The sequence below is a fragment of the Corvus cornix genome, chromosome 2 (assembly GCF_000738735.6).
Source record: "Corvus cornix cornix isolate S_Up_H32 chromosome 2, ASM73873v5, whole genome shotgun sequence".
In the NCBI taxonomy this organism is placed as follows: Eukaryota; Metazoa; Chordata; class Aves; order Passeriformes; family Corvidae; genus Corvus; species Corvus cornix.
Window position 1 is genome coordinate 95,936,352 of NC_046333.1, and position 26,920 is coordinate 95,963,271.

Below are 26,920 nucleotides of genomic sequence, written 5' to 3' on the forward strand. Positions count from 1 at the left end.
GGCAAGAGCTGGTGTAAATTAAGTTTGGTTTACATAGTAAAGCATACAGTAGGACTTTTCTCATCAAAATAATAGAAGTCCTAGCTGACCTCATGTCTTGTTTCTAACAGTTTATGTCTACTCTAGGTCAGTATTAGGAATCAATTGAGGTTTGAACTTTCTCTGGCACTTTTAATTGCATGAAATTGGAGAAAAATTATCAATTTGAACAAAAGGGAATGTCACTCTCATGAAGTTATAACCAATAGGAAGCAAATTAATTGTAAGGCAAAAAACCTGTCTGTAAAGCCTAGATTAACCAAAAATTATCTAAATGTTTTCCTCCCATAATCTCAGGAGAAGTTGAATGTCATAATACTAGAAAAAGGGGAATGATTATTGCTTATTTCCAGTACATTCTTTTTGTCCTTTAAATATCTGAATGTTACCTTGTATAATAAAATGTAAAATTCCTAAGGTTGTGGGTAATTTAAGTAGGGAATTCACAGTTTAACACAGACTTCTTCCTGAAACCCTTCCTCAGAGAGGGCTGCTGCCCTATGCAGTTGAAAAGATGAAGAAGCAGAAGTGTTAGAATATCTCCAAAGATGCTCCCCAATATATTCTGCAGCTAAAGTTCTTGAAAACCCTTCTTATCATTCTGTACATTTGGGGAAAATGCTGAGGTCAACAGCTCAGTGTTCCTTGAAAGGACAGTTTCTAGCCAGAAAACCTAAGTGTAGCAGAAGAAGAAGGAAAGATCTGGTGTCAGTGAAATTTATACTGCTATGAATTCTGAAATGACAGGACAGAAGACTTACTTTTCCCACAGTTGTTTTTGGGACTTGGTGTTAATATGTCTTCCTCAGCAATTCACTGAGCTGTGTGGATTTATAATTCCTCTTCTTGTTCTCTGAAAGTGTCTGTGGTGGGCATATATAATTACAATTGGAGGTGACAATTGGGTTTAAAAAATGAATTTCACTTTTCCTTTGATATATGCTAAGGGTTTTTTTCTAGTTTTTCCTTAAGAAAAATGTTCCAGTGGGGATGAAAACCTAGATTTTTTCCCTTTGATCCTAAAGATTTCTACCCTGGATACAGAATACATTTAAAAAACGTCCTGTGACATTGACTTTTTGAATCATACAATGACTTTGTTACAGGAGAGTACTAGAACATAACTCATCCAATAACTTTCAAAAATCTAGCAATTGCACAGTAAACTAATGAATGGGATTTTTCTGTCTGTGGCTATTTCACTTGTTTCTACTCTAAGAATCTTGTTTTCTGGGGTATTTTGTCTGTTTCATCTCCTTCTGATATATGCCCATTGATGATTAAGCATGCAGTTGTTTTTACAAACACAATTCAGTTCCCTCTGGTGCTCTCTGACACAATTCTTCACTTTAGCAAAAGACTACCTGCTGTTTTGCTAGGCTGTAAGAGAAAAATATTTGAAGACAGTGGAAAAATTCTTTTGCTAAAGTGGAAGGTGAGATATTCACACGTGGAAATTAGAGGAGATATTTGAGTTTCTCATGTGAGATGCAGTTATCTTCAAAAAGATGCCATCACTGGCATGGCCAGCTACTATTCTCCAGTAGGAGAATATTAGTAGCTATAAACACTGTGTTGTATTTCTTTTTTAATTGAAAATGTGTCACAATGTGTGGTAAACTACAGGTTATACAGTACTATTTGAAGCAGCACAAGTAGTACAATTTTTGACTATAACAGCTCTAAAAGATGTAGCTATTCAAAAGAACACTACAGTGAATGTATTCATTCTGTTGAATGTTCTGAGGTAAAACTAGGAGAAAACATTTCTCCTATGATAAAACAACAAAGGCTATTATAAGTCAGAAAGCTGTTCTCATAAGATCCTTCTGTCCTGAGAAATCCACCCTATGGACTGATCCAGCATGAATATCGTGAAAAGGATGTGCAGATTCTGCACTCAGTGGTAGCAAGAAATAACCATGTGTAAATAGGTTCAATCTGCAGAAGTAATGCCTGGTACTCAGTTGTGGCTAAACCCTCAGGTTCATTTTTTCCCCTAGTCTTCTGACATGAACTTAAACTGTTATTTCCTTGGACTGGGCTAGAAGTCATCTATAAAAAAACAATGAGAAAAATCCTGAGTCTTTAGTAGTATTCCACTGAAGTTGCATGACTAGGAATACTTAGAATTCAACATTGTTCAGGAAAAGCACCGTAGTGTTGCACATCTCTCTTCCTAGTGCAGTTCAGAGACCGTTAGTCAATTACAGGAAGCCTCCAGGATATTATCTTGGGGAGACACAGACAGGGTGCTGCCTTTGACTGATAGTCAGTCCTGGCAGTCAAGTCAGCTGCACTGTCACAGCAAGGCTGCATTACTCAGATAAAGTGGACTCCTGAGCTCATTCAGTCTTGTTTCAATGTTTTTGGGCAACCGGCACACAAAGGTAAATGCAGCCCTTGAAATATTCATCATAGAATCATTTTTTCCCTGAATTTCCACAAACAGTGGCCTGCATAAAGGGAATATAATGCCTAATTGGAGCACTCAGCTGCTAGTGTAAATATTTAACATAATAAAAATGATCTGCCAAATAATCCCACACATATCAAGGCTCCAGGGCTTCCCCTCTCCATTGATCAGCCTGAGTATGACATCGTTGCCCATTCTTGCTCTCCTTTGTTACTAGGTCAGTTCGAAGAGGAACTTCTCACTTCTGGGATTTAGGAGCACATATCAAATAGCTCAAACACCATTTGAGGATGAGACCCAGAACCTCATGAGACCTTTTGCTTTCTGACATGGTTCCCAACCATACAAAATTTACATGGGAGAAAGACCCTAGTCTAAATGGTTTACCGAATAGACAACAGAGGCAAGCAGGCTAAAATCTCAAAGCCTGTCACTGTGTGCATGAAAAGAGAAATTTAACTGCAACTTCTATTATCATGTGCTCTGTTGCAGTGGAATTCATTCAGGTGCTTCTTGTCTGCCCAGTTTGACTAATCTTAGCAAGAAGTTATGCAAAGACATAGATTTTGTTTTTCCCTTTTTCTTTTTCTGTTGATACAGCATTTTTATTTCCAAAGAGATGTCAAAGAAACAAAGAAACATACTTTAGGCATACAAATGTCTGACTATTGCTAACATTTGCAGTATATCTCATTTTACTGAGGCCACCATAGCAGTACAGTTTGCAAATCACTATATATATTAATTACACTATAAAGATATTTTGTAAGTATGAGCTGAGAGTAGTAAAGTGACAAAAGAAAAAAATGAAAAAAAAAGAAGATATGGTAGAAATCAAACTTTTGGGTGATAGTTGATGTTATTTCAACAATATTTGTCTTCATATGACTTTTTGCTGATTTAATGGCAGGTAGATCTTCAAGGTGAAATAGCAGGAGTCATGTTCACTGCTACATTTTCACTTATCAGCTTTGAGTTCTTTCATGACTTTGCTAAGGAGTGAAAAATTTGAGAAGCATTATTTTAGTTTATAAATATGTAGCCTCTGAAAGACCAGCAATACTCACAGTATTGCCCTTAAAAGAAAACGTAGAAAACAAAGAGCAAATACAGCACATAATAGTGCCCACTATAATTATTGTAGAACCTTTCCACAGTGTCTAGCAAACTACAGGCTTTCTTTGAAGACCTTTTGATATCATTGGTACAAATATAGACATATATAGAAGTTTCAAGAAGACTACAAATATGTAAGAGCCATCTGGAAAAAATCATTTTAGGCTAATAAAAAATAATTTGTGGATTTTTGCACAGCTATTTAACTTCATGTTGTTTTTCTTCTTGTTTTTCTTTACTCACTCCAGCAGGATAGCTAAGTTCCGTTTGAACACCACACAAACAGCGCTTACTTATAGAAATGTTTTTCTAGTTTAGGATTATTTTAGTGATTATTTGAGCAGATTTTTATGCTTTTAAATCTTCTGACCATCTTCTTCTAATACTTTTTCTCTATCATCAAATACTATGAGGCAATGACATAAAATACCTCGGAATAATTGTCCTTTTCTGTACTGAATTCTGCAACCTCTGCTTTTATAGAGAACTATACTTCACGCCTCAAGGGCAGGAACAGTTTAGGCTCCCAGAAATCATTGTAAAAGAACCTGACTTAGTGAACTTGAAGATAAATAACTGGTGGCTTTCTGAATAGTGCAATTCTCTCCACTATTCTATGAGTATTTACATGCAAAATCAGGTCTCTAATAAGTTCTCTTAGAGAGAAGCATGTACATGTGTTAAAATTTCTTAATATTGATGGATAGAAGTTGAATATCTATTTCTAGTCAAAGGCAGAGAAATAGAAAGATATATCTACAGTTTTCTGATCAGTGAGTAAAAGTGGATAGTTCACTGCTTCTGATTAGGAAATATGGCTTCAACCTACTGTGACTACTTTCTGTATGTATCTATTAAAAAGGAGGTTTTTGTATTCACAAACAGCAAAAACACCCTTACATTTTAAACATCAAACCTTTGTAGTGTGTGGTTTGTTCAAATAGTTCAAATAATTCCTTCACATCTCATTTATAGAAGAAAAGAGAAAAATACTTCAAAAGTTATTCTGCACAAGAGTTTTGTATTACATATTTTCCTCCCCTTGACTTTTAACTGTAAAGCAATTGCTCATGTTCTTTACTGTATATATTGCACTTCAGATATTAAAAAAAATGCATGATTAAGTATACTGTAGTCCAGCTATGATCAGGAACACACAAACTCAATCTTCCATTTTTTAAAAGAGATATTAAAATGTTAACTTGTATCTTTTGACTTCCAAGAGTGAGATATCTATTATTTTTTATCAGTGAAAGCAGCAGGTTTGAAGTTGCAGGGTTAAAAAGTGCCCAAATGAATTTTATATGAAAAGCTAAGGAAATTCGAATAAAATGCAAGAGGTTTACTTACAAATTTTGCATTTGTAAGAGAGAAAATACTCAAATTTTTCTGCATTACAACATTACTTATAAAAGCCTTATGCAATCTGTCTTTGAACACAAGTTGAACGGTCTTTATAACTGGATTTTTTAATTCAAAAAGTGATCTTTTAAAATTGATTTGCAATAATACTTACCAGCAGAACATCTTGTTGCTAGTAATTAGTTTGAACTTTATGCATTTTCCCTGTGTCTTACAGAAATTATTCAAGTAATTTAAATTTAAAGAATTTCACTTTCTGTGCAAGTGACAAGGAATGAGGCATTGCATGCATACATGCATGCACTGGTGGCTAAACATGTTTCTGTGTGGATATACTGCAGCTGGGCAATCACATAAGATGCTGCAGCGTACTTGTAAACAAGGTCATTTACATACTTTTTGAAGACTTAATCCAGTTGACGTACAATGCCTTTTAACTTTACAATTTTCATTATTTCATAAGATTTTTGAGCAATCAAGTGCCCTAACTCCTTACAATTGTCCTGTTTTTGCATTTAAATTTCATGTTTCCCAGCTGCTTAGAAGAGCCAGACTTCTTGCACAGGAGCAGTGAAATGAAAAATAAAGTAATGTAGTATGGTTCCGTGGAAAATATAGATTCCAGAGCCAGCATCCAAAATCTTTAGAGTCTCCCATGAAGACCTAGTGGAGCTTTTTAAAAACAGGCCTAAGTATTTCAGATTTCTCCAGGCTGGATGTATATGTTTCTGAGACTCAGAGCAAATTCCACAAAACAAGTCTGCATTGTGATAGAGATTTGTCTAACCTCTGCTGCTACCTCAGATAATAGGTCTCGTCTTTCGACTGGTTATTTCGCTATTATCCGATTCTGTTCTTTAATTATTACAAAATCAGAGAATCAGAAAATGGCTGATCTCAGAAGGCACCTCTGGAGGTCATCTTGTCCAACCCCCTTTTCAAGCAGGGTCACCTAGAGCCTCTTGCCTAGGATCATGTCTAGACAGATATTGAATATCTCCAAGGACAGTGACTCCACAATCTCTCTGCTACCTTGCTAGTCCTGAGTCACCTCATACTGGAGATGTGTTTCCTGATATTCAGATGGAACCTCCTGTGATTCAAGGTGTGCTCACTGCCTCTTGTTCTGTCACTGGATGCCACTGAAAAGAGCCTGGCACCATCCTCTTTGCACCCTTCCATTAGGTTTTTGTAAACCTTGGTGGGATCACCTCTGACCCTTCCCTTCTCCAGGCTGAACAGTCCCAACTCTATCAACCTTTCCTCATATGCCCCTTAAAAAAAATTAATGACACTTTTTTGGACTGTGTCTAGCAGCTCCATCTTGCTTCCTATTTTGCCTTCCATTTTCTCTCTCCTTATGGGTGATCCATCTTATTTTTCACAGAAAATTTTCCAGTCTTGGGTGTTTTCCTTACGGGAACATGATTTTCATCTGTCTATTGGAAGATCTAGACAGTCAATGTTTATATAGCATTAATGGTCTGACCCAGCCAGACTGAGAATAACAATTTGATTGGATTACATACAGAAGAGCTGCTAAAACCATATTTTCTAGGTAAACATGCTTAAACATGGTTGAATTTTAAGCATCTGTGATAATATCTTATTTACAGATTTTGTTTTTATTATAGTAGCATTGGTATTATAGCAATATTTAATGAAGGGTTATCACCTCATGTGTAGTAGATTTTATTTCCCTTTCACTCTTGAAATGTTTAAATTTTGCAAAAGTTTATTTTTTAAAACTGAGCAGATCTACAATATTTCTAGAATGTTAATGGATTGTGCATTTCTGTGTGCATTGTTACCAACAATGCTGTATTGTTAAATGAGAAGATACTTTCAGAGTTGTTTCTCAGGTCAAATTGTATGGTCTAGATTGTATTTCAGCCTGGATATTTGCTACTAGCACTGCTTTATATGAAAACCCTTTCATATGGTGGAAATCCTGGCAGGACCCTTTTCACCTTCTTTCCTCCTTGGTACTTTACTAATGTGGTGGAGTGTTTTCAGTAAATCTGAGTGATCCTTGCAAACTCAGTAAAAGGAAGGAATGCAATGGTTACATGAGATACAGTTGGGATGTTAGTTTGAACCATAAGTAAAAGTAGATTTCCTTTAAGTATCTCACTTTCAGAGCTAGATATCAGTATCTAAGTAATTAGCTGAAATATTTGATTACATTTAGTGTTGTTGGTAATCATGTCCATCTACTGATCTATAAAAATGCTTGACAATTAATACTAATTGCCTGCTCAGCTATATTTGCAGTCCCGTAAATTCATGAATATTTACTCATGATTTATGTTGTGCAACTGTAAAAGAAATTTGGGAAGAACAGCAGCCTGGGTATAGAAGGGCAATTTAAAAAGTGATTTTACAGCTCCAGTTTTTGAAGTCAACACCTTTTGACTGTTTAGGTTAAAATGGCTGATCTTGCTTATTCAGCACTAGACTATTTTGTTATATTATCTGGTTATGATTCTTGCTGTTCTTAATTTGCTAAGGCTAGAGGGAAACAGCAGATTTGGTGGGTTAGTTGTGAGTTTAATGTTTTTTTCATTTGATACATCTCATTCTTCCAAAATTTCTCTTCTTTTTTTTATTTATAGTTCCTTCTTACACTGACCCAATTCTGAAAAAAGAAGATCAGTTCCATAAGTGAGAAAAAAGTGCACAACATTCATTTTAGGTAGAAAAGCAGTGCAAGTGATAAAAATTTCCCAGACAAGACCAGTCTATTCTAAGAAATCATTTCTTGAAATGTTTTAGTCTTTCACGTTTCTGGTTTTGGACAGTATCTTCAAACTGAGCCACATTTTGTGAAATGATCATTTGTCTATTGTATAGCTGTCTGTTGAAGCATAGGTCTAAGACCCAATTCACTTCATCTCTGTATGACACCTGACTATAAAAACATGATACAAACCCTCTCAAATAGTAAACACAGTCATGTTTATCTGATGGAAAATAGCACATGTATTAGACATTACCTTGTTAGGACAATAACTTCTAATGGTAATTCTTATGGAATAATTTTTCCAGTAAGACCAAGTGGATTTTTCTGACAAAGAAAGTGTCACCTCTTGGGCAGTAGGGATGGCAGAGTATTCATAAACACAGAATTAAATTCAGATTTCTCTAGTTAAGTTGAGTGTTATTCTGCAAAATGCAAAATAGGCAAAAAGATTCTGAATGGATCTGTAAATATATCCTCTTTCATTAGGCTGATGTATTAAAATGTCATGTGGTTAGCTGTGTGTGATGTTCTCGCTAATGTACGCAGAAATATTTTTGTACCCTTCTGAAAGGGACAGACAGAGAGAAGCAGGATTTTGTAACAGAAAAAAATAACTTGGTATGACGATATCAGTAATTTCTGCATTAATAATTATTGTGTTGCCATAGTTTTGAAACATTTCTTATTTCCAAGAAATCTATGTATAATTATATAACTAAAGTGCATTATAAAATTTGAGCATATTGACATAACATCCTAGAATATTGAACAAAACTAATTTTGTCTTTCTCTATTTTTAAGATCCAGATTTTAAGGACCTTGGGGTTTTGAAGCCATTGCCAGGTTGGTATGTTGTTTTTGGGTTTTTTTCTAACTTGGAGGCCTTTATATTCTGCTGTAGAAAACATTTTTGTTTGCTGTTCAGGTTTCATTTTTTCTGGTGTTTTGTTATTCAGTTTGTGAGTTTGAGATGGGAGGACCTGAAGGAATTGTGGAATCTGTACAAATTGTTAAAGAAGGAAAAGCTTCTGAAACTGAAGCAGTAGACTGTAAATGGTACATCCGAGCACCACCCCGATCCAAGGTCAGTCCTTCATCCACTTGCTGATTTGCCATTTAATTTAAGAAATTGACTTTTCTAATATATTGTGCATTTCTTAGTACAGTCAGATCTCGTTTAATAACTTTACAGCTTGAACTGTAAACTATTTTCTTCCTTCTGCTGTGGAAGGGTAATTTGTTATCTCAGCCAAAATAACCACCTTTGTCCATAAATGATGATTTGGGCAGTGCTATTGTGCTTTTTGTGCCATAAGTAATTTTCTTAAATTCATCTTTAATTTTGCTCATATTTTTAAAGAATCAGTGTGTTTTCTTAAGTGGGAAGTAATCTTATAATTTTAATTTTCAATATATTTCAAATACCTAACATAGAGACTACTAAGGGAACACTGCTGGCTCCCTAAGGTCATCATTGTTTCTCGTCTGGGAACTGTGAAAATGGACCCAAGGTAAATTCATGTTCCTCTGTATGACGCCTTTAGTTCCTTTGGTTTAGAGACACAGACAAAAAGAGTGTTCTCATTTCTTTTCCTCCACAGTCAGCAAGCCAGGGCTTTGTAAGAAACATGAGAGGGCTGCAGTGAATTTAAAACTACTTTTGTTGGATTCCCCTTGATTTTCTCTCTTATCTGTAGCTTATCAGTTATGATATGCACTAATTGTTGCTGGCTACACTACGACTTCATCCCTCTTTGCAATAGGAACAGCTTTATGCCTCCCACCTACTTTCATTCCCTGTGTAAAAGACACCCCACAGTATACTTTTTCTAGCTGTCTTTTATTGGACAAGAAAGGTTTTAGGAGGTAGAATATGTATATACACTACTCTCTGCCATCTTTAAACAGATAAGGGTTTTTTTGTATAATCTCAGTGAGGAGACTGTACTGAATATGTAATTGTTTCATCATCAGTATAACACATGGAGGAATGCTGAAGGGTTCTCTTAAGGGAAGGTTTCCAGAAGAGAAAAAGTCATTAGTATCAGCATTTTTCTATTGGGGAAGTTTAGGAAAAGAGTTGGCTCATAAAGACTACAGATTAATTTATTTCCAGAATATACTTTAATCTTATAACTTCTTTTTTACTTTTGGATAAAATTAATATTGATAGAGGTTTTCAATTAAGCAGATGAACTTCCCTAAGTAGTGATATGAGGTGATTGGGCTGATGAATGATTATCCATGTGTTATATGCAATTTATATTCATTCGGGGCAAATCCCAGTATTGATACAATCTTTGGGAAGAACATATGGAGACCAGCCCTGCTGAGAAAGTCTTGGGGGTGCTGATGGATGAGAGGCTGGACATGCCCCAGAAATGTACACTCCCAGCTGAGAAAGCCAATTGTATCCTGAGCTGCATCCAGAGCAGCTGGACAGCAGGGTGAGGGACGGGATTCTGCTCCTCTGCTCCACTCTGGTGAGACCCCACCTGCAGTGCTGCATCCAGCTCTGGGGTCCTCAGCACAGAAAAGACATGAGCTTGTTGGAGCAGGTCCAGAGGAGGGACACAAAGATAGTGAAAGGAATGGAAAACCTCTCCAGTCAGGAAAGGCTAAGAGAGGAAAGGTTGTTCAGTCCAGAGAAGAGAAGGCTGTGGGGAGACCTTATAGCAGCCTTCCAGTACTTAAGGGGAGCTCTAAAGGGACAAATCTCTTATCAGTAGAGGTAAGACAAGGTGTTTTAAACTAGAAAAGGGTAGATTTAGACTAGATATGAGGAAGACATTTTTACAATAAGGGTAGTGAAAAGCTGGATCATGTTGCTCAGAGAGGTGGTCGATGGCCATCCTTGGAAACATTCAAGGCCAGGTTGGACAGGGCTCTGAGCAACTGGATTTAGTTGGAGACGTCCTTGCTCATGGCAGGGGAGTTGGATCAGATGACCTTTATAGGTCCCTTCTAACTTGAACTATTCTAGGATGTATTTAGGTATTAGTAGAAAGAAAACAGACAAACACAGAATTGTACTTATTAGAATCAATACAATTAAATAAGCCAATAACATTTCCCTATAGTCTTAACTCAAGTTTATGATTGGTTGATCAGATAATGTAATTGTGATGATCTTACTTGATCTAATTCTAAAGTTCTATATGATTCAAAGCCCTGCTAAAAATCCCACTTTTACCTACCTGTAATATTTATCCATACTTCAGTTATGATGTAAAACTCCAAATTGGATATTTATGTAACTGTAAATACAGTGTGTATCAGAAGAATGCCACACTACCACATTAGTAGAGGGCTAAAAATTAAAGTTCATTAATTCTTCATAAACTTCTGTATGTGCATTTAGTTGTGTTGCATTCCAAGAAGTGGATCCCAGCTGAAGGGCATCTGGAAGGGAGAGCAACAAGAAAGTTTTAGGAAAATGAAGTAATACTGAATGTTATTTATTGTTATCTAGAAGATTTTGTGAAGGAATGCAATATAATAAAAGGCTTTTACAAGGAAGAAGGAATGCTCTGATGCCCATGTCTGCAGGATAACTCAGGCTCCCACACTCTGAAAGAAGGTTTCAGGTTAGATATGAAGGAAGAAAAATTCAAACATCAGGGAGGGGATTATGAATGTTTGGTTGAGAAAGTTGGTTCAGCTGGCATTGTCAGCAGTCTGAAAGTGCAGGTTAGGTAACAAGCTGTGAAAAATGAGAGAAACATTAATAATCCTACCTTTAGGCAGAGGGCTGGGCTGGGTCATCTCTTGATGGATCCTGCTGTTCCCATCTTACAGAATTATCTGGGTGGAGATTGAGCAATATAAAAGCATATAAATCAGTGTTTCCTAGCATGGAGTTGAAAGGTTTCACAGCAAGCTAGGAAAAAGAAAAGATTTTTCAGGCCTAGACCCATCTTTGAGGGGTAAGTCTAATTTAGCATTTGAACATAGTGTGTTTTTCCAACAGATATATTTATATACACACAGACAAGTATATATATGTATAGATGCACACACATACAGTTATGGTTTCATCATACTGGGACAAGCTGAAAAAAATACAGTTATTAAGGAAGGAGGAACAAGAGGATAAATTTTTAAGAAACTTGTATGAAGTAAGATTTATGATAAGACTTTATGGGTCTGATTCAACTGAACTGGAACCTATTGTCCACGTTTTACAAACAGCTTCCTTTGTCCTTATCTAACCTTGAATTAATGACATATTCAATACACTTATTTAGTGACATCATTTTAATTTATGTCAGCTCTCACTTATGAAAACAAGCTCTCCTGCTAAAAACAGTGAGAACTCCACAGACATCTTTAAATCCACATGTTCCTGTACTCTGGGCTGCACAGTTTGTTACTGGGAATTATGCCTAAAGGGCGAGAGTTTCTCAGAGAGAGTTTGTGTTGGACTTTTCATCTTTAGTTTCTTAATTAAACTGTGCCAGAAGGTGGTTTGCTTGCAATTTCATTTGGCGTAAGCTCATCCAATCTAAACTGTCTGCAGAAACAAGATGCAAGTCCTTCCCTTGGTTTCCAATTCCAGATTCAAGCCAAGTCTGAGCTCAATATATGAGCAATGAGATCAGCCTGAGCTTCAAACTGACAGTCTGGGTCTAATGCTTCTATCCTCAGTGAGCTGGAATGGGAAGGAGAGCAGAAAATTTGTTGCACACACTTAAAATAGAGCCATCACTGATTACCTTGTATCACACACACGCACACACACACACACACACACACTGAAAACTGAATCTGAAAATGCATGCAGAACTCAAACTTTCTCTAAGTGCAGAAGGCAGTCTGAACACAACTTCAATCTATATGCAGATCTGGAGTCTTATATGTGAAAGCAACTAGTTGAAAAGTCCATGTTTCTTGTAATCATTCAAAGTCAGTTCCTGCTGAGTAAGGTAGCTGTGAATTTTGAATAGAGTAATACTGGGGGTTCTGCATTTTGTGTAGAATGTGACCACAATTAGTATTCAGAGCAAGAAAGGAAAATTAAAAAGAGTGCTAACCTACTCAGAGCAGTAAAGTTCTGGAGGAACTTCCTCATCTGAAAATTTTCCAGTGTAGAACAAAGCCCAATGAAGGAAATGTATAAGCTTATTGCACAGGGATTTGAAAAATTTCAGAGATATTTTTGGCTTCAAGCAGTGGATAAGCAAAGATTTTGTATTTAGGAATAAAAAATAAGAAAATGAATAGAATTATAGTTTTCTTACTTTCTGTTAAGGGTGAAGTATTGGAGGATAATATCAACAACAAATGTTTTTCTGTGTTGGGTGGGTTAGGAGAGGCCCCCCCAGGAAGACAGAACCATGTTTGTGCTCAAGTAGCTTTCCCTTTGGTGGGTAACTTTCCCAGCAAGGTACCTTTGTGTCATGGTTGTTCTTTGAGAGGCTCTACAGAAAAAATAAGACAGCAGAATCTGATGGTAAGAGTAATAAAACATTTACAACTATGATATTCTTATACTGGGAAAAAAACAGTAAGCAGTGCTATTAAAAACACTATTATCAGAATCTCTGAGCACCTCAGAAAAAAACATCAAAGCAGGAATTAATTTGAATGTAGTCCAGTGGAAATAATGTATTCTGGAGGAATAAGCAATAGGTACATTTAGACTGAACAAATGGCAGGAGTAGCCTCTTTATTTGCACCATGAGAAATAAAATGAAATTATAAGGTAGTTAGGCAAAGTGATGCCTAATTCTCTTTCCCCACCTGAACACGATATTGGACAAAGGTTATAGGATGCAAGACTTAACACAAAAGATTGAGAAACCCAAAGTGTCAATAAATGAGTATTTAGTTTTAACACATCATGGCAGCATCCTTAACCCAGAGCCACCAGTGAGTGGTGGTGTCTGTTCCAAGCAGAGCCAGTGAGGAGCAGTGAGAGGGGGAACACAGCACATGGGAGGGGGCCAGGATGAGGGAGGTCACAGCACCAGGACATGACTGATGAGACTTGGACAGGCCTGGCCGTGGTGGCTGGGGTGTAGTGGTGGCTGGACTCGTCTGGACAGTGGGGCCAGCCCAAGCACAAGCCAGCCAGCCAGCAGCTTGGTGAGGGACAAGGCTGGGGTGGTGAGGAATGAGGCTGGGAGCGGGGCAGTGTCACCCAGTGTGACCAAGACACTTGTATGTTTACAAAGGGTTACTACTGCTACCTGGCATGCTCCTGACCAAACGGAGAGATGACTCTTTTGGTTCCAGGTGCCTGCCTTCGTATCGAGTGTAGTCTGGAGAGAGACCGGGTGGTTGCACATGCATTTCCTAGAGTGTTGGGAGGAAACATGAGGTGAAACAAATTGCAGAGCTGTGAGTGAGTCTGTTTAAACTGATCTGACTAAACCAAAACATTTTCTGCTCTCCTGTGTGAAGTGGAAATCTGTGCTCTTAGATGAGACCTGCAAGAAAAGCAGTTTAAGCTGTTGGCACTGGCAGACTACCATATATTAATTTTTGGAGGCTTTTTAATCAGGTGTAGAAGAGAAACTTTAAGTAGTGCACTAAAATTTAATGAGTGGTGATTCTTGAAATGTTAGAGAAAAAGAAAATTTAAAGGCTGAATAACCTAACAGCCAGAGACAGTTTTGCAAGCTTCAGATGACCTCCATCTCTGAAGAAGCTCTGTAGCTCACTAATATAAAGACAATGCAAATAATATTATGAATTTAAGAAAGCCCAACATACATATGTGTGGAACAAGGTGAATAAATTATGTTTAAACAAGTAGAAAATACTGTTTACCTATGTTAAGCTATTAAAATCCCTTGTGTGAAACAGTTTTCTGAGATGAAGGTGCAAGACAAGTACATGGTTGGAATTGTGTCTATAGAATCTCTGCTATGAAGGCATGTCAATGTACATACCAGAGTGACATTGTAAAAAACCTCACTTTTAAGTTACCATGAATCTATTCCCTTCAGGTATAGAAATATAACTAACCTCAGCATCCTCAAACCAAGTATCTATTAGGAAATGTAATTTAAAAAAGCTACAGAAGAAAGTAATAAAATGTCTGCCAAAGAGAACAGCAGAATCAGGATTTGATCTCCAGCTTTCAGTGTTAAAAAGCAGAACAGCACCAAGGAGATGTAAATGTTGCTCACTTGTGAGCATTTTTGCACTCTACTAAAGAAAAATTAGGATGACTTGACAGAGTAAGTGTCCTATTGGATAGTCACAGAAGAAGAAACAAATAGGACAAAAGAAAGAAATCCGAAGAGAATCCAATTTTATAGACAAATACTTGTCTATAAAAATGGTTCTGATATGTGAGCCTTGGCTGTGAATCACAGGGTCTTAGAAGTACAATATAAAGTTGTCATCTTTGACAGACAGTATTCTCCAAGCTCCAGAAGAGAAGAAAATATGAGGTATGGAGCTCTCTGTTTGCACAACATGGTCCCAGACTAGTAACAGAAGGACCAAAAATGTAGAAAAATCCCCCCAAATAACAAACAAAAACCAAACAGAACATGTGTTGTTAACACTTCTGCATTGAAGTAATTTTGATTAAAAAAAAATTTTAGCATCCAAGCAAGAGATCAGGCCATTTCAGAAGACAAATTCAAGCATCATTAGTAATATGCTTTTTAGGCTGGTGTACTCTGTGTCCAGTTGCCTTGAGGGAGATTAATTAGTGTTGCACAATCTGCTTTAAAAAACTGGGTTTCCCAGGCCTAAATACGTGAGGTATCATCTTGAAAGTACTTTGTTAATCACATAGAGCTGAAAAAGATGCAGCATAAAGCAGGCACTGTAACTGATCACTGAGCAATGGGACAATTTAACCCAGTCCTGTGCTTACAAGTGAATTGATTGAACCCAGAAGCTGAATGTGCAAAATCTGGACATTATGCTTGGATGAAGAGGAGGCTTTTCTCTTATGTCTAAATTACTTTTGGCAGCTGAATGATGGCTTTTTGTTTGGTTTGGTTTAAGGGGACTGAGTGTCTGTGCACATATATTAAGTCTGATATGCTGGGATATGGTTTGAAGCTTTTCCTGACTGGCCTGATCAATCATGTTGTCATCCCTAACCTTCAGTGATTGATTAAAAAGCAGAACTCATCAAAAGTGATTCACTATGAGGAGATTATAATCTGACCATTTTACTGAGATGATACATTATTTGCAGTTTATAATAATTTTGGGTTTTTTTCCCAATATGTTCCATCAGAGATTTCTGTTGTTTTTAAATTTAAATTAAAAGAAATAGTAAAACGTACCCAACATCTTCCTTTTTGATTATTATTTATGGTGGCAATACAAACCCTAAAGGTGACAAGAGAATTATTTTAAATATAATGTGACCGAGTGTAAATTACATATGCCACAGTTGCAGTGAGGCTTTATCAGTTTTGTTGCTAATGACATTGGCATTAGCAGTGATATCTCAAAACTCAGTAAATCTAATACTTGAGCAGCCCACTCTTCTAAGTAATGTGGAGCCGATGATTTGATGAAAGTGGTCTTATTAAAACTTTGCAACAAAAATGTGAAAGAAGAAGACATGGTAGTTATGCTTCTTTTTTCAAATAAGATGTTTTCTTCAGCAAGAATGCCTGGATTATGCTAATATAATGTGTCAGTATCTATGGAAGTGTTCATTCCAAAAGCTCCTATTGGCATCAATGAAAAAATGCTTAATGAAGGCAGATGGTGGTGTTTGAATCCGTGACCTCTTCTTCCCTCTTCAGGAGAACAAAGTTGCTTATCCACTGCTGGTAGAAGTAATGGCTAAGATTTCTGTAAATGAAATAACCAGTAATATTGATAATTTTTCTTTCACTTTCTGATGAATTTGTTCTAGTGACATCCACATACCAGTGAAAGTAATGAGAATGTTGCCACTGATTTCAAAAAGCTATGTATAGGGAACATTTTGCATTAGATAAGAGTTTTTCATATAAACAGTTTTATTCTTTCCCTGGAGAACTCAATTTGTTAGTCATTTTCTTCTGCCAGTGTGGGTCTTACAGCCAGTGACAGGAACAATGGCAAATACATAGCAATAAAACCATAAAAGTTGGCAGAGGCGTGCAAATGCAATTAATTTATTCCAGCTCTTTAAAATGAAATCTGATCCAGTATCAGGTTGTCAGTTTGTGTAATCAGTTTCCAGTTTTTAAAAGTGCACTGCAGTCTTAAGCCAAAGGTCTGATTCAAATAAGTAGATTGAAAGATACCCACTGATTTCAGGGTGTGTTGTATCAAGTCCTCAATATTTTATATAAAGTTCTGGGAGTAGTCATCTCCAAAGGCAATTTTGAGAATGAAGCTCCAACTCATCTCAGAATATCAGGAACTTATTTTCTCTAATTTATGAAACTTCATGCCATTGGAGAAGGTGGCATCTTTCTTCTAAAGGACAGACACAGATTTTTAAGTCAAATATTTCTTTCCCGTGGCTCCACAACCTACCAGATGTACATATGGTATGGTGTTGGCTAAATTTCTCACACAGAGGAATGAACTGGTATGACTGACAACAGAATTCAGGCTTGGGAAGAGTGGCTTCTTCACTGAAAGACTCAGAACAAAATGCTGAGTTCTTCTTGATTCCTTTTCAGTATTTATGACTGCTACTCTAAGAAATATTTTACTATTTTATAATAGTGTGTCTAGTGTGCCTCCAGAAACTAGAGAATGTCAAATGATAAGCCCATAGAAATAAGATTTTGTCTGTACTGCTATATGAACAGTGCGTTGAAACAGATCAGGAATAATTGATGAATGCTGGAAATTGCTGGGAGAGCTGGTATTTTGTAACCACAGTGAGGATTAGCACACATTTTTTGTAAGAATGAGAACTCTTAAAAATTGCATCTCCATACTGAAATGGGATACCCTTTACAAGAAGTACATGTGCATATATATATGTATATGCACATACACTTCTACATATATAAAAAGCAGCAGGATAGGAATAGAGAACACATGAACAAGTGTGAGAGGTCTGTCATTCAGTAGGTATAGTTTTACTATAGTTCTGCCATCAGATTAATGTAATCTTTTTCTGGAGTAAATATGAGCTTTCTTGAAGAGGGGAATAGATAAAAATGTGATGTGATACATTGCACTATATCTTTGTAGTCTATCATGTATGTATGTATGTATATGGCATATAAATATAAATGGTGAATATATGATAGGCATATACAGAGAGTAAAAGTAATGATTCATGACAATAGCCTGTTGCAAGCCTTCTGTTTTCTGTGAGCCATCTGTGTGACATGCTTCTCTTCCTGGGAAACAGTCACATGTATGCAATACTGCATATAATCAGCCACAGGAGAATTTCATTGCATTACCTGTGACAAAGCTGTCAAGCACTGAGGCACCTGTCTGAAGCAGACTGCTCCTGTTAACTGAGAAAAGAAAATCAAGGAGCACATTTAATTCCCTAAGTTATGCAGAGAAGGACTACGGACTGTCTCAGCTGCTTCCCAGGAGAGGCTGGGTGCCAGGGTTGCACAGTGATAGTTACACCCTTGCTTGAGCAGGACGATCTGATGTCAAGGACACAGAAGCAGCTCTCTGGTGTGTCCCAACTATGGGCAGTTGCTGGGTGTTTGTATCATGGCTCTGCCTCTTCCCATCCCTCCCTCCCTCATGTGGAATCTTTCTCTGTCAGCACAATAGTGTGTATCATTTCGCTGTTTTACTTAACAACCAGTAAATGAAGTGAGAAACACTATAAAAACTATACCTTGATGTATTTCCATTTGAATATGTCTTTGTGTATTTCTGTTAGCTGTTCCATTTTGTAGAGACCAATACAAGCAGATTCCTTCATTTATAGTACGTAAACCCCAGGATACATGGTGAAAGTAAAATACACTTAACTGCAATTTAATTGAAATAGATTCCTCTGAACTCTTCTGAAGGATGGAAATGATGAAATATGAGTAAGGGTTACCGTAAGAATAACATTAGAAAAAAGATGTGCCTTTCGTATACATAATTTAATCTGCCAGTAAAAATTTTTCACAAATTTTCCTTTCAGGACACTTATGCAAAGCATAAAAAGGAATGAAAATATACCATAATACACTACCTGAAAAGGCCCATTAAAAAACCCTGAGCTATTACTAAACAGTAGCAGACTGCTTAAGAGCACATAATTCTCAAACCATAAGAGCTTTAATGTATTAATGAGGTGGAATTATGAGTCTTGTTGCTACTAGGATATGCACTGCTTGTGTACTTTTTGCAAATGCAGAGAAGCTTATTAAGCATTTGTTCTGTGCATATAAAAAAAATACCTGAAGTCAATAAAATTGTTTGGAAATAAGTATATTTGATGTCTAATACAGTGGGGTTTATTTTTTAGTTATTTTTTTAAGTGAAGATGCATACAGCTCTATGCTGGGTATGTTTACTGCCTTTTTATACAATTTCTGCCCTAATTCACCTTTCTGTATCATTGTCCTGAAATCTCATGTGTACCGTTGGCAGTTTGATTCTGTATCATGTTTCAGTTGGAAATACTACTTGCCTTCTCTGTGAATGGAATATTTGATGTTGCTTGTATAATCAATTGCTTTTAAAATTGGTGGTTTTCCCTATTAAAGTCCATATACATTTGAATATCAATAATAGGCTTTTATCCTCATCCCTACTTCTTTCTAGGTAGATTTAAAGAGTTCTTTTCAAAGGGCAATATATCTATTACTTTATGCGACAATTTAGCTTGTATGCAAGAGACATAAGTCTCTAGGAGTTCCCACAAGATATGCTTGATTTCAAGCCTGTTAAATTATGAAAATATATACCATAATGCTTGGTTTAGAAGAGCTGAGATGGTGGCCAGATCCTTGAGGAAACATAAACAGATTAATGATTGCATTCTGCCTGGCTCTCAGATTCTCACTTCCTGAATCAGTGTAGCAGAGACATATAAAGACGACACATTGACTCTGGGGAGGGAGCAACAATGATTTGCCTTATTATTTCACATGTCAGTCATGTAATACATCAATATCGTACCGAGTAGTGAAAGAAGAAATTTCTAGCTTATCTGTCCTTCAGCTTGAAGAACCATTGTACATGCTTCTGAAAAAAGGTATATATTTGGAAATTAGGACCTTACTGTGAATAAGAACAAAGAAGTATCTCGATCTTCTGAGAGCTTCTACTTGGAAGCAAAACAAAATACCAGGAAGTACAAACAGTGCTCAGTTTGCATATTAATGGCCTTCCAAGGAACTTCCCCATGGACCACCAGCTCCAGAAAAATTATTATGATGGGGATATTGTGTATTTTTTTCTCCTGCAATGTAGAGCAAAATTGCTTAATATTTTTTCAGTCATTCTCAAATGTCTGTACATGTTGCCTTTGTTGTTTGATTGATTCATAGATCTATTTGCGATTCTTGGACTACGAGATGCAGAATTCCAACGAATGCAAAAGGAATTTTGTAGCAGTCTATGACGGAAGCAGCTCTGTGGAGGATTTGAAGGCAAAGTTTTGCAGCACTGTTGCCAATGATGTAATGCTGAGGACAGGTCTGGGTGTAATCCGTATGTGGGCAGATGAAGGCAGTCGCAACAGCCGATTCCAGATGCTCTTCACATCTTTCCAAGAACGTAAGACCCTAATCAATGCATCTGCCTTTCAGTTTGTTAAATGATACAACTCCCAAAATCTGTTAATATCTTCTACATGCAGAAAAGTCACTGAATTATGTTGCCAAACAAGCTATGTAAATATTCAGAACAATTCTTCCAAGAATTTGTAGTGAGCAATAATTTGTAATGCAGTAGACAGACCACAGAATTCAAAACTAGGAAAACAGGTACAAGTGGTCATGACCTGTCCAATCATATAACTGTGACTTTTGTCTGATCCCCAAGCTACCATGTAAGTTTTTCCTTACACAACATGGAAAATAATACAGCTCTGAAGGTTTTTACCAAGTCTGATAATTTTCTATGAATTTGATTTTTTAGATTTCATTATGATATGCATTTGAAAAATACATTATGATTATTTTATCACAGGTAGTGGGTGTGTGCGTATATCAATGAACGTGTGTGTCAGATATTGTTAAGCAGAGTTTAGGGGTTTTTTGTAGCAACAAAAGCTTTCTAAAAGCCTTTTATATTTTGGTTAATATTCTCTTTATGTGCCTTACTTGCATTTATATTTTTATATGAATTCTGGGCTCAAATAAAAAGCAAAACAGCCTTTGAAAGAGACAAAATGTAGTTCTAGACAGTTTAAGAAAGCAATCAAACCAATCACAAAAATCCCTCAACAAAACCCAGTGATTCCATTCGCTGAAAATAATTGACCCAGATAATCCTGTGAAAGACCTGTGAAAGATATCAATTTGTTTTCTTTGATGGGAAAAACACATATTTAGCTTTTTCAGAAAGGTGTATGTGCATTTATTTTCACATGCTGGCTCATGTTAATTTTTAATGTATTTTTGGTTTGTGCATCGTGTGTCTCACAGAAAGATTTCTTTGCAACTGTCAGTGGTTGGAATGAAGGCTCAACCTACCAAATACATTCTTCATCTGTATTCTGTGTGTGTACCCTGCAATGAGGCAACGAGTTGCTATTGAGAACAGCCTCCATAATTCCTTAATTATGGCTCTGATTAAAAATTTCTGACAGTTTACATGCCTGAAACTGCATGCGCCACAGTACTCTCACACTTGCAGCCTTAGGGTGGATTAAATTTTCTTGCCTGCAGATAAGGCTGGGGTCTAAAAGACACTGAGAACCCTTGGTTGAGATGATGCTGCACTTTCTCATTCCTGCAGCTGGAGATGCCTTGAATATTCAAGATCTGATTCATTTTTTTCACAAGGCATCTTGATCTGTTACCTTAGAAACAACTGCATAGACACTGGAGGTTCACAGCATATAAAGAACTGGAGAGTAATGCACTATGATGACTAACTTGAAATGAAGGTTTGAATAGGTGTATGTTTGCAAAGCTCTCATATTTTAAAGGATTATAAGGAAAAATGTGGGAATTTTTGGGATTTTTTTTTCTCTTACAGTATTCCTAATATATTTACCTGACATGCTACATCTTATGAGCTACTCCTTTCTTGTAAGCAGATGATAGTTTATACTGAATAGTATTCTGACTGGGAAATTCAAAATACTAACATGATGTGCTTTCTGTAAATTTACTCTGAAGAGTCATTGCTCACTAAAAGCTGAAAATTTATTAAAGGCTAAACAGTACTTTGAAATATGTTTACATAGCCTGCTCATAAATAGTAGAAGAAACTGCAGCTGTGATTTTAATGCTGGGAATTGACTTTAAAGATTTAAAGGTAATGCAGGTGGTACTTTCTGTGTCAGTTGTCCATAAGTGCCGTCCTATGCCACATACTGCTGCGGGCTGTCAGGAGTCGGCTAGAGCAGATGTCAGGGAGATAGCTCATGGCATGTAAACTGCAACGTCTTCCAGCAGCGTGTGGGAATAATTAGATCATCTTCATGGAAGAGAAGGAATGTCAGACCTCATTCAGGGAGATCTGCATCAGGGAGCAGACACCTGTGTGTCTATTTGGGGACAAAGAAAAAGGAAAAAATTCTGTTTTGTTCATAGAGCTGAGAAGGGAACAAAATAGAAGATGACATTTACATTGCAGTAATGTGCATGGGAAAGAGTGACAAAGTAGAATTCCTGTATTTACTGTTCCTGTGGGAATGACCAGGAGGTGTTGTGATCTGTTGCTCCCCAAGTTCCTCTCCTTAGTGTGGAGTTAGGCTGTTGAGACTGTGAGTTTTCCCTTATACAAGGTGCTGTGTACTGGAAGTGGTATTTTGTGGAAAAAAGCTACTAAGCCTGAGCATTGTTTTCTTTCAGTGTAAGTTTGTTCAGTGTTAATTCTTGTTACAGAGCCATTTTCTGAGTACTTGACATTTGTGTAGAACAGAGAAATATTGAAGAGATTTCTTATATGTTTATTTTCATATGGTTCGATAACTGTGCTCCAAATCCATTTAAAATATGTAGGCATTTTTTTGTTGGCATCTAAAAAGTGGTCTTATGAGTTTCCAAACCTCTCACACTGATGTTTTCAGAGCAGCAGTGCTATAAATGTGTCCTAAGGAAAGGCATACAATGCATGAGGTTGTTAAACTTCCTGCACCAGAAAATCAGGAATGATTCTCATCACTGTCAAAATAGTAGTTGAGCTCTAAGTAACACTTAATAACTGATTAATTTTTAATGGGTGATAATTTATAGTGATGATCTGATATTTCATTATCATCACTATTAGCTATTCCAACTGTTATTGTGGGGTTTGTCTCCTTATGTCCTTACCTTATTAATCTTTAAGATATCTTCTAAGCATAATCATATTTTTGTGCATGGGAGTCACTGTCTGCACTGGATTTTAAATATCCAATAAATTAATATAAGAATCAGTAAAAGGTAAACAAAAAAGCTGGTATAATCAAAAGGTGTCTGTTCATCTGGTAAGAAGACTTGAAAAATGAGTCTTTGTTTTTTCACCCACTGACTAACTGTTCATTTTATTTTCCATGACTGAAGAGTGGTCTCCAGCCTGATTAATGACAGACATGCTACACCTACAGCTTCTTCAAAGAGCTGCTCCTCAGCAGACACACCTACACTTTAGCCTAAAAGCAGATTTGTAGAACCAGGGCATATGGGATAAGAGAAAAACCCTCTGTATGCACAGCAGACAAGATGTTCACTTTCTCACCTCTGACTGCTCTTTGGTAGCACAGCTTCCTTCTGCGTCCATAACCCTGCACCAGAAACCCCAGACCAGAAAAAATTCTTTCCTTCTCTTATTTGTTGTCCCTTTGAACTCTAAGTCTGTTTTTAGAGCCCTGTCACATGCGACTTTCCTAATGGAGCACAAGTTCTATCATTCTTATTTTGTTTTTATTACCAAAACCCATATTTGGATAGAAATCTAAGGCTGTGTTTAGAATAGTATTGTGCAGTTTGATAAGTGTCAGCACTCAAGTCCTTGTTTACAGGCAATCACCCAGCATGGGCAGTTCTTTAATGGGGAAAAGGAGCTGCAGGTATGCAGTGTTAGGGACTGTGTTTTTTGAGGTAAAGCTAATGGAAGTACTGAAAAAGGAACAGCAAGGTGTTAAGCGCAACATGTAAAGAGGCAGTTTCCCCTTGCAAGGACTTAAGAATGTAAGCAGATTGCAGATTTGCTGGTTTTGCTCTCTGCTTCCACACTAATATTTTAAAAAGAAACCATTGGGATTGCTTCCTTACTGGTGAGCGCTCATCTGCCACTTTCTTCTCCTCTGTGCTATTTGCAGCTATCTTAGTGAAAAACCCTCACTGGCTAAGCATCCCAGTGACTCCCTGACCCTGAACAAAATAATTGTTTGGGGTGCCCAGAGTGTATAAACTGAACACAGGCTGGAGCTCTGGGCACATGCTCCTGAGCTGCCATTCCCTCTTGAGTTTTTATATCAAAAAAACCCCAAACAACAAAATGTGAAACCACATATAGGTGTTTTTTAAAGACCAGATTATTAATCTGTATATGGTATTAACTATCCATAAAAGTTACATTTATCTTGCACAGAGCTGTCTGAAGGTGACTGAGAAAACACTCAGTGTTAAGAACATCTCATTTTCAAGTTTCTAATAGCTGTATTTTAATAAGCATTTTTTTTTCCTTAGTGGCAAATGAAAGGATAATCATTTTAATTTAGGTAATATACTTGTAGTGTACAGTACTAAAACAATCTTAATAATTTTATAATTTTAATAAAGCAATTGAAATTGTCTCCCAATAAATGATATTTTCCTTGAAAAGACTGATAAAAAACTTCTTCCTCTGTTTCAATGGTGATTCAAGGAACATCTGAAGAATTTAATTTTTCCTTCTCTTGTGGAGGAAAAAGCCCTATTTTTCATTAAAGAACAATGGGAGGATCCAAATGATCTGTGCTTAAAGAATTCGTGTGCAGAGCATGATGCAATGAGCTATTTCAAGTAGAGGAGGAGTAGGTGTGAAATGTCTAACGACTTCAGTGTAAAATGTTTCTCACATCTAACCATTGTTAAGATTTCAGAATTTTCCCATTCACCCTTAGGAGGAAACAAGACCTTTCAAAGGAAGGGGGGAAAGGAGGGAGAGAGATAAGCCTAAAAATAACAAGCAGGGTAGGGCATTTGTCTAAGATTATCCAATCCTGGTCTGAAATCCCTGCCTTGAAACAGGCTCAAAGGGTAAATCCACACGGTTCAATGAAGTACAGCTTAGACAACTGGGCTGGCTTGCTCAGAGCTAGTTCACACCCTGGAAGCAAAGGAGTTGCACTAACTGTGGATGGTGCTGAGAAATAGTGAGAAATACACTGAGGAAAGCACTGCACTGAAGTGGAACAGCTAGGCTGCACACCAGTTCCATTACAAATCTGCTTTTAGCTCCATCTTGTAAAAATATTTTGACCTGCCCATGATTGCAATTTATATCTAGAGTATCCTGCAATGCCCAACAAAATGATGCTTAATGCACAGAGATAATGTATTTTGTTACTTATGTAGTAATGTCACAATAGTATAATAATTATTAAACATGGAATATTTAATTTCTAGACTGCTTTACAAATATTGTCATTTGGTAGTATAAACTGGAATACCTTACTTGTGAATAATTATTTTATTGTCTGACTGAAATCAGTATAACTTTTTTTAAAATATAAATTATCACTGCTTTTATTTCATGTTGCTTTGTAAAGTTGGTATAAGGAAGAACTATTAATACACATTATATGTCTCTGTCTTAGGGCTATTCAGGATTAAAATATTAATTTTTTGTTAATAAATTAAAAAGTGTAGATTGTGGGCATGTGCATTTCTAAAACCTTTCTATAGTAAGAAAATACAGAAACTCCATTGGTTCATTTTTTAAGAATTTTGAAAGCAGTAACCTCAAATATCAGAGAGAAGCTTTTTTGAATACTGCGGTGGAAACCTTGTGGAAATATGAATAATATAACAATCTCCTAATTTGTGGTAGAAACAGAACATATTTACATGCCCAGTAACAGAAATAAGGTTGTTATTATTATAGTTGGGGTTTTTTAAACATAGGTTTCCTAAACCTGAGAAAAAAGTCTGGGATATCACGTCTACTCTTGTGAATGCTTGTGTGTCTTCTAGGATAAGGGCACCATCTTGTGTTCAGTGTAAATAACTGTTGCAAAGCAGGAGATTTTACATTATAATGAATTCAAGAACTATAAAATTTGTTTGTATATTAAGATACAAGGTATTCTTACACATAGCACTCACATTCATAAAAAAAAATCATTAAAAATAATGTTGAATGAAAATGTTTGAAATTTTTAATATTGAACAAATGATTTTACAAAAACTATTCATTTATATAAAAATAATTATTGGTTCAAATTCAAACTAGAAAAAGAATGTTTACTAATATTTGTCTTTAATTAGTGATTTAATTTAGAGTATATTATTTTCATGCTGTAAAAAAGAATTTATTAGAGACTTAACTTTATTGAAATATATCTGGTTTAATTATATGTGTAGTTCTAATTTGCAGTTGTGTTATAATCATTATGAATTGTTCATCATGCTGAATATGTTGTCTCACTTATTTCTAGGCCAGTACCTTGGTAGAGCTTGACTTACGGCAGCTTTGGGACATAGGAGAAATAACACAATTGTGTGTTCCCAGCTGTTACTTTCAATCTAATTATGAAGTCAGGGTTTTTTCAGAGAGCATGGAATGGACTCCAGGATATGGGCTAGTCCAATCCTTTTGTTCTAAGCAGGATCAGATACAGCAGGTGGCTCAGGGCTGTGCCCAGTTGGGTTTTGAATATCTTCAGTGATGGAGATGACACAACCTCTCTTGGTAAACCAGCTCTTGCACAGTGTTTGACCAACCTCAAACTAAAAATTAGTTCTTGCATTTAAAGGGAATTTCCTGTATTTCCTTTAGTCTTCATTGCTTCCTGTCTTGTCACTGGGCATTGCTGAGCAGAGTCTGGCTCTGTCTTCTTTTCTCCCTCCTGGCGGGTGTTTGGATGCATTGACAAGAGCCTGCTCGAACCTTCTCTGCTCCAGGGTGAGCAGTCCCAGCTTTCTCAGCCTCTCCACACACCTCCGATGTCTCAAGCCTTTAAAAGGCCTTCATGGCCTCATGCTGGGCTCACTGCAGTACATCTGTCCCTTTTGTGCTGAGGAGCCCAGAACCTGACA

At 36.6% G+C, this 26,920-nt stretch overlaps 1 protein-coding gene across 8 annotated transcripts in view; it reads left to right on the top strand.

The window, feature by feature from the left end:
* The window catches only part of NETO1 (neuropilin and tolloid like 1), a 64,379-nt gene that overhangs the window by 26,004 nt on the left and 11,455 nt on the right, over positions 1–26,920 (top strand). For 6 of the 8 annotated variants that reach the window (XR_005601464.1, XR_005601463.1, XM_039549248.1 and 3 more), the window contains exons 5-7: positions 8,478–8,519; positions 8,633–8,760; positions 20,069–20,297. Coding sequence is in view for 6 of the 8 variants with exons in the window: in XM_039549248.1 (XP_039405182.1) it covers positions 8,478–8,519; positions 8,633–8,760; positions 20,069–20,297 (399 nt within the window). In the remaining 2 variants the exon portion in view is untranslated. Of the gene's footprint in view, positions 1–8,477; positions 8,520–8,601; positions 8,761–9,110; positions 9,188–20,068; positions 20,298–26,920 lie in introns of those variants that run through there. The other 2 variants (XM_039549251.1, XM_039549252.1) reach the window with 2 other exon arrangements.